General features: G+C 34.1%; 1 protein-coding gene across 1 annotated transcript; it reads left to right on the plus strand.

Annotated features, from left to right (window-relative positions):
• Positions 1-7540: 7540 nt before the first annotated feature.
• On the plus strand, positions 7541-9426 carry LOC150109279 (F-box/LRR-repeat protein 14-like). The gene has a single exon (XM_090406953.1). The coding sequence runs from the start codon at positions 7685-7687 to the stop codon at positions 8915-8917; it is 1233 nt and encodes a 410-aa protein (XP_090263079.1). The 5' UTR covers positions 7541-7684; the 3' UTR covers positions 8918-9426.
• Positions 9427-9656: the final 230 nt, after the last annotated feature.

Consider the following 9656-nt stretch of genomic DNA (forward strand, 5'->3'; position numbering starts at 1 on the left):
TAGCCAATGACACGTCTTGATCTTGTCTATTTTTTTTCGGTGTCTCGCAGACGCAAAATCACGAGCTTTTTACGTAAAATTCTCCAACTGTTGTACAAGCAAATTAGTTACCAGTTTAAAAACTAGAATTCTCATAAAAGAAAAGCTAATTTTCTGACGTATAATAATAAACACTCCTCCCACGAAATGCATTGATTATCCTATTATCGGAATGGATTCGCCTTCTTCTGCCATGCGCAGAAGTGTTGAAGGGTTTCGCATCTGTGGTCGCACAGTACCCGTATATAATAATTTTTTTTAAAACTAATAATAATAATAATAATTATAATATATATATATATATATATATATATATATATATATATATATATATATATATATATATATATATATATATATATATATATATATATATATATATATATATATATATATATATATATATATATATATATATATGATCATTAGTTACATTGACTCGGTGATTAGATATGTTTCATCTTTTTTTGATTTCTTTAGGTGTGGTAACACTTAAAGCAAATAAAAAAAAAACCCATAAAAACACTGAGCCATTCCAATAACAGACTTGTAAACTTCAGTTTACAAGTCTCTTATTATAATGGAACGATGTATAATAATAATTATTATTATAATTGCAATCGCTTCTCGGCCTTTTGGCTAAGATTAAAGTGTAGTTAAGTTTGAATTGTCGTTACCGTCCGTTCTGTAGTTCTATTGTTGTGCAAATGCTAGCATATAAATTCACGCCAGTATCTAATGGCAGAACTATGTGAGTCAGGTAGACTATAACTGAGGTTGTTGATGTGAGAAGGGTCTAGGACAATTTCTTTGGATTCAACTATGCGCCGTTCCACTTCATCGTGACAAATATAAACGTTTGATGTTGCATTCCAATCTACTCCATGTTGGCGGCCTTCATCGTTTGTGTTCACTGAAAATCTTTCTGATATTCCTCTAGCCGTAGGAGGATTGACTTCTCAGTCTGGCCATATTATGGCCTCCCACAATCACATATTAAGTCATTTTTGACGAAACATGTTGTGTGCTCCATTAAATTAACTTGTTATCTATTTTCTCGGTTTCAGTCAGTCAAAAAAGATGAACATATATCCGTATACATTTACACACACACACACACACACACACACACACACACACACACACACACACACACACACACACACACACACACACACACACACACACACACACACACACACACACACACACACACACACACACACACACACACACACACACACACACACACATATATATATATATTGGAAGACTATTGGATGCATAAAGTTCACCAGAAAGTGGTTGAGAATGAAAAAGCTGAAATACTCTGAGATTTCAAAATCCAAACTGACAAAAGCTTGGAATGTAATACACCCGATATCACAGTGGCTGGAAAAAGTGAAAACAAGGCTGTTCAGTTTATCGAAATATCAGTACCAGGAGATAGTAGGATTGACGACAAAGAAAATGAAAAAATTACAAAATATTGCGATTTGCAAATCGAAGTTGAACGAATCTGGCAAAAGAAAACGAAAGTTGTTCCCATAATAATAGGTGCTTTAGGCGCCATCCCTAAAACATTGAAAGAACATCTAGAAGCACTCAAGTTAGATGGATTAAAAATTGGGCAGCTGCAAAAGGCCGCTATGTTCGGCACAGCTTTCATTTTCAGAAAGTATTTCCACAACTCATAGGCCCTTGGGTAGAGCTCGAATTAGTGGAATATAACCAGCCTTTTCTTAAGACTGAGGAAGCAAATCAAGCTTTGATGAATATTATATATATATATATATATATATATATATATATATATATATATACATATATATAAGGTTTAATGACTATTACCGAGAGAAAAGATGACAAGATATATTTGAAAAAGATACTACTAGTTTACTAGTTTCGTTACATGAACATCCTCAGGTATCACAATCAAAGAAGTATATAAAAACATTACAGAGACTTAAAATTGTACTAACAGAACAAGTATAAAAAACAGTAGCGTGTTTGAAAAAAATGCAAGTATGAGTTCCAAACAAACGAATACTACACGCTGTCGCGAGTGCGCCAGTACTGAACAGAAGCAACATGTGCGTCAGAGAGATTGTAACTCAGGCTGTTGTTGATATGAGAGGAATCTAGAGAAATTTCCCTAGATTCAACAATCTTTCTTTCGAGTTCATCGTAGCACACATGGATGTTAGCAGTTTGAGTCCAGTTTACAATGTGCTGGCGGCCTTCGTCTGAGTTAGCTGAAAAGAGAACGTGGCTAGAGAGAGCGCTAGCTCTAGTCCTGTTATAGGAGATATCTCTACGGTGTTCATCCAAACGTAGAAGGATGGATTTAGCAGTCTGTCCATAGTATGGCTTTCCGCAATCACACAAAATCTTGTACACTCCTGGAAACTGAGTAGGAAGATGTTTCTGTTTATGTTTGCTAAGTAATGAACGAAGTTTTGGAAGCGTAGTGAAGCACGTTTTGAAGTTGAATTTCTTGAGAACTCTAGCTAATTTTTGAGAAACTGAACTGATGTATGGGATAGAGATATTACCCTTAATATAATTCTTCAGTGCAGTGGCTAGGAGGATCTAGCCACCTCATCATCATAATCTGAAATATCCTGGCATGTACAAGATATGGTGTGACTGTAATATCCCTTATTTTGGTCAAACAGATAAATCTATTGAATTACGTATAGGAGAGACATCTCTTTGAAAAGAACACGCGCCAGTGCCTTGTCTAGTCATATTCGTTTTTCGAACAATCCTGATAATGAACACCAGGGTCATTCAGTCTGCTGAGATAGATCCAAAAACATCTTTCGTTGCCATGATGGTTTCTAGTTCCTATATATATATATATATATATATATACACGTACAGATTTAATAGGTAACATAATCATAGCAGTACATTTAAAATTTTGTTCACATCTTTCGAAGCGATGTATGGCTTATATAAATATGAATAAGTATATAATTAGACTATATTTTTTTGTCATGTGGCTACTACTTAAATATTAGGCCTTGCTATTGCCGCATGTTGAGTATAAAGACAACAAGGCGCTCTTAGCATCATATGAAGTTAGGTTCTCTATACTGTATGGAAACTTATTTTACTGGTCTGATATATATACTGCTTTTCCCCATACATCATTATAATTACTTGTAATGTATGTCATATGCTGAGGTCTTATTTGATGTGGAATTGTTATTGTTGTTCGGTATTTTCTAGAAAAGTAGTGTCTTAGCATGATAGTGTAATGTCTAAGATTTGTTTTAAAGTCACAAATCGATGGTTGGTATTTATTGATGGATGAAAAAGAAGGGATTCTATTTTGGCACTCAAGAGTTGTTTTGCCATCAGCTGTTTTGTAATGCGTTCGATTTTTTTTTTCCCATTAAGTATCATGGTGTAGAACCATGGCAAGCTATACCACATCTCAGTGTAGATTCACCTAGGGATTTATAGATAGTTTTCCTAGTATTTGAAAGTAATATGTCTTGTAAGTAGTGCATTTTGAAGAGTAATATCCGCAATTTTATGTGTATATAATTAATATGTGTGTTCCATCACATATTGTAGTCAAAGTGCAAGCCTAAGTATCTGAGGTTTATACTTCCTAGATTGTTGGGTAAGTACAGGTTTTTGTTTTCTTTGGGCAATGTGAAGTATAAGATTTCAATGATATGTATGAGAGATCTGTTGGGTTTCTAAATTTCTTCATCAACAATGCTACGTCTAAGTAGTCTGATGTGAGTAAGGAGTTGGAGTTTTGTTTCTCCAGTACTGGGATGTGTAATGATGTAAAGTAGTTGTCTGCTAGTTTTGCTTTAATAGTCGCTGATAAAAGTCTGGATAGTGTTAGCGTAATGTTGATGCAACGTTTCTCTGACACGAACGTTAATATTGTCTATAGAGGATTGGGCTGTTTTCATTTATCATTTCCTCTCTAGTATGAGATAAAATGGTTGCTATTAAGTGAAAGTTGGATAATAAATCTGGATAATAGCTTGCAGTTATGTTTCATTCGGTGTTTATGGTTTTAATTTTCGTGTCTCCTGAAATAACTGTAGTCTGATTAAGGTTGTATTTATTTTTATTGGCCAGATTTCTAGTTTCTCTATGAATAGTTGAGGATTTATCTGGTGGCCTATAAATGGAGTTCATTATTAAACTATGTCTGTTTTAGACAAATGTTTTCGGCTGCCTTTTCATTTTTAACTGACTTACTGTATATTTTTCCAATGTAAATATTAATCCCACCACCTTTTCTTTTTTTCACGACATTAACTGAACATTTGGAAGCTGTTTATGTTTTAGGAACGTTTCTGTTAATATTCTAATGTCTATATAATCTATGTCAGTGGGTCTCAAACTTTTTCATGTATATATATTTAACTTTTTCATATATATATATATATATATATATAAAATGGTAAATTTCAGAGCGATTTGAATGCATTCGATTTCCTCCAAATTACATTGCTGTAATCTGGAGGAAATTATTTTTACTGTCAAACTTTCGCTGCACAACAGTGTCCCGCAGGAGTAATGTGCTGAAGTAATATCCAGTATTTTTTGCACTATGTATATTAATATGTACCACGGTATATCTATTTGAATCAGGGGCGCGCCGGCAATATGTGCAATGTGTGCGACGCACAGGCGCCAGGATAGTAAAGGCGCCAAAAGATTTCAGCCGAGGAGGAAATACGTTTTAAAAATATTATTCATTAATTATATCAAAATAAATTACATTTTTGTTTAAATTTTAATTATGTTTTATAGATTTGTCTTAAATAAATTATTTATAATCACCTATTTGTTATTATTCCTTAAGATCTTATTTTATTCTGATCCTAGTTCTAACAAGTAGTTTAGCGTAAACAAGTAAACACTTGAACTTGCGTGAGTTTACTGTTTACAGAATGACGCGCGTTTGAATTTTGCTTAATCTTGTTCAAACTCGCATTTGCTTAAAGAAAATCTGCTGCCGTTTTCAACTTTATTCTATATTCTGCTGTTATCAGCACAATATAGGCAACATCTTGCAATGTACCTGAATCGTCATGAGAAAAATTTAAAACATTTGAACAATTACAAAAAATGGATAGAATTAATTACATTCTAAAAAATAAAACTTGTATTGATCATTTGCAACAAACAATTTTAGATAATGAAAGAAAACGTTGGTATGAAGTTATAAAAAGAATAATTTTGTAGTACACTTTTTAGGCAAACAAAATCTAGCTCTTCGTGGTAAAAGTAATAAACTTTACGATCGCAACAATGGCAATTTTTTAAAATGCATTGAGATGTTAGAAAAGTTTGATCCTTTTATATCGGAACACACGCGACGTGTAGCTAATGATCCTGACTTTAAAAATATGCCCTCTTATTTAGGAGATAAAATTCAAAATGAAATACTCACTTTATTGGCATCAAATATTAAAAATAGCGTTTTTATAAAGTGTTTTTTTTTATTGAGGGAGGGTATAGGGGCGCCAACTTAAATTTTGCACACAGGAGCCGGACACTACTGGCGCGCCCCTGATTTGAATACATGAATTTCTTTTTCCAATCATCAAATAAATTAAATACAATGTGGTTTACTGGGCCTTCAATGATACGATCACGTTCGTCCTTTATTGACAGGTTGAAAATTTTTGTATGACAACCAAGGAATATATTTTTTAATTTTCCAGATCACTTTCCTTTGTGACGGATACTATTTGTGATGCATGTGTTTTTCATTATTATTATTATTATTCACAATAAAATCGCACGAAAAATGCATAGTGTGAACCTTACTTTGCATTATAAAGAATGTCTGTGAATACAGAAACCTTACAAACTACAATAGCCTGAAAAGAGCTCTAGGGACATACTATGAACAAGAAACACGCACTCAAAATACCATACAAACTTACTTAATGAAACACAATATATTCTCTCAGGCTTCCAGTTCAGCGACACATCAATACATTCCAAGTTATTGTGTGGGGGGGGGGGGGGGGGTGCGTGCGTGTGAGAGCGCGCGCGCGAATTTCTCAATCATAGATTTCGTAGCTTCCCAACACAGCAAAAAAAAACAAAACAAAAAAACAATACATAATAACCAACTGGTGTCATCCTCAGATAAGCTTACATATAAGCTTCGAGGATGAAAGCAAAGAAATTAGTTCTCATCCAAGATGTATCATAAGTAACCAAATGCATGTAATGTACGTATCACATGAAAACCAATGTATGTAATGTATGTATTGTAATGTATATAATAACTGTAACAAATGTATGCAATGTAAAAAAAAAATCTTTTAAATGTAAATCATGAGTTTAAACTGTATGTTTGTGAGAATAAGGAAACATAATATTTAGATTGCATATGTGCAAATACTGTTGTATAATCACACCTTTTCAAACTTGAAAATAAAAAAAATAGTAAACTACAACATGCAATATTATACAACTTATGTAACTCTGAACAATATAATTGTAAATTATTATTATGATTGTTATATAAAAAAAAAACTGTTATCATCATTACTATTTAAATCTCATACTATGTAGCACAAAGTGTTGAACCTTGTAAAATAATATACCGAATAGATGATCATTGTACATATGTAATATTTGAAGAAAAAAATATATATATATATTTAAAAAAAAAAAAAATTATTATTACTGCTTCCTCCATTTCTCAAGGAGAATTAATGATATCATTTGAATTGAGAACTCCGAAAAAATCAAACATTTCTTTTTTTCCAGAGTATAGCAGATGATTCTGCAGGTCAGCCATCAGATAATTAATAGCACCTAACAGTAAAATAAGAATTGATTTAGTTGTGATAAGCTGGCTGATTATCCCAGCTGCTAAACTTAACTGTCACCACAACGCCAAGTTAAGTTTATTATTATTGTTGTTGTTGTTATTACTACAATTACGTTACTAACATTTCATTAAATGGAATTTAGTAAACAATTTAAATGAACTTTCCAAGGCTTTTTACAGTTATCTAGCAATTAGAAATCTTGCGGAAAAAACTCGGTAGAAAAAACCTAAACGAAAAATTTCTTTTAAATGTTATAAATTTTTCCCCTTTCCTTACGGATGAAAATAACTGTTTAAAAATATACTCTTCGCAATTCTGTTATCAAAAGCCACATACCCTAAAAAGAGTTCTAATGTATAAATATAACTGAATAAATAAAATAACTAATGATTTTATCAGTGTACTTTATAACCACTTCTGTGTTCCATGTATTTCTAGACTAAAATTTAAATTCTCTGACATAATTCCAGTAGCGACCGAACTTTCTCCTCGGCTATATGTATATTGCTACATTTCGGTTCCGGTGGCTATTTGCATGTGGCAGTATGAAAATGTAAACAAATCGCAGCGCCTTCTCTGTGAATCACAAGAAGCAGCTGTTTAAGAGTAACCAATCCACAAGGGAAAGGCACTGCACGCGAGTAGTCACGTGGAAAGCTAATCACAGGCTATATCTCGTTTCTCGCGAGAATGTGCGATATCAATATTTAGTTAAGTGAACAGCAGTGCACGGTCGTGGCTTTGCTGAATGTTTATCAATGTATTAATTGCAGGTGTATTTGGGTGGTGTTAAGAAGTAAATCAATATGGAATGCAGTGAAAGGGAACCTCCAGACCGTGCGGATATTTCTTGCTTGTATCCAGAAATACTTTCCTTAATCTTCAGTTATTTGGATGTCAGAAGCAAAGGACGCGTGGCTCAAGTGTGTGCGGCATGGCGCGAGGCTGCCTATCACAAGTCAGTATGGAGAGGTATTGAAGCCAAGTTACACCTGCGACGCGCGAACTATGCTTTGTTCTCCAGCTTTGTGCGTCGAGGGATCCGCAGAATTCAAGTGCTCAGTTTACGGAGCAAAGTAATGAGCCTTCACGACGTCGTGCAAGAACTGCCAAATATACAAAGTATTAATCTCATCGGGTGTTATAACTTAACGAATAATTCAATCGCCCAAGCCCTTAATGAGGAAATTCCCACTCTAACAGAACTGAATCTCAGCATGTGTAAACAGATCACCGACTACAGCCTAGGAAGAATTGCTCAGTATTTGCCAAATCTGGAGTTTTTAGACTTGGGTGGGTGTTCCAATATTACCAACACAGGGATGCTTCTAATAGCGCGGGAATTAAAGCGACTGCGAAATCTGAATCTACGGAGCTGTCGGCAAGTCTCCGACGTCGGTATAAGACACTTGGCGGGACTATCGGCAGAGGATGCTAGAGGTGCGTTGTCTCTGGAACACCTCGGACTTCAGGACTGCCAAAAATTAACGGACGAAGCCCTCCTTCACATCAGTTTAGGTTTACGATATTTGAAGAGTATTAACCTCAGCTTTTGTGCCAGTGTGACTGATTCGGGAATGAAACATTTAGCTCGCATGATGTCACTGAGAGAAATCAATTTACGAAGCTGTGATAATATCACCGATATTGGGATGGCTTACCTTGCAGAAGGCGGCTCTCGTATTTCGTCCCTAGATGTCAGCTTTTGTGACAAAGTTGGCGACCAAGGTTTGCACTTTATCTCTCAAGGACTTTTCAATCTTCGTTGTTTAAGCCTAAATGCTTGTGCCATTAGCGACGAAGGCGTAGGACGTATTGCTAGGACTTTAAGTGATCTTCACACGTTACATATTGGCCAGTGTAGTCGAGTCACAGATAAAGGCTTAACTTTAATATCCGAACATTTTCAAAATTTGACTTCTATAGACCTGTATGGATGCACAAGGATTACAACTGTGGGATTAGAAAAGGTCATGCAATTACCTCACCTTGGGGTTCTTAATTTGGGTCTTTGGCAGAAACAAGAAGATCGACGGTGACCCAAGGCTGTATTTTGTTTATGAAATTACTCTTATAACTTAAGTGTATTCTCTGAAAAATACTGAAATGGTGCAAGGTAACAATACTTTTAGTTACACTAAATGTTTTGTTAGCATGTCATAAAGTAGTGTTCATTCGTTTTGATTTGTTTATTCATTTATCTTATTAGGTGAATACTCGAATACTCATAAGCGTTTTTACCGTTGTTTAAAATTAATTTTATTTTGCTGTAAAATTAAATATGCTTGATGCATACCCAAAATATTACGCCAACGTTTGTGATCTGATGAATATTTTGTTACGTTTCTTTATGTTATTGTCAAAAGTAAAGAAGTTGTAAGAATTAAAATATTTACAGTCCGCGATCTACATGCCAAATAATAAAAAAAAAAAGGCAAATTCTTTATGTGAATCGACTATGAAAAATATCATTATCTGTCCTATTTTGATACTACAGCTACTGTAAATGATAAACACTAAGTGTTCTTAGAACTGTATAAAATCAAATTTTCCATCGTTATTGTTATTATAAAGAGCTTTGAAAGTTATAGTGATTTAAAGAAAGCCTTCAAATATGAAACCTGCCAATAAAAAAAGCCTCATAAAACTGACAATACATCTCTGTTTTGATGTCATACGTGTGTGTCTCATTTCTTTCTTTCTTTCTTTCTTTCTTTCTTTTCTTTTCTTTTCTTTCTTTTTTTTTTTTTGAGGGGGGGGGGGGAGTTCACGCAGTGC

Source organism: Typopeltis vanoorti, chromosome 2, assembly GCF_054136105.1.
Source record: "Typopeltis vanoorti isolate ZY-2024b chromosome 2, IOZ_Tvanoo_1.0, whole genome shotgun sequence".
Taxonomy (NCBI): Eukaryota; Metazoa; Arthropoda; class Arachnida; order Uropygi; family Thelyphonidae; genus Typopeltis; species Typopeltis vanoorti.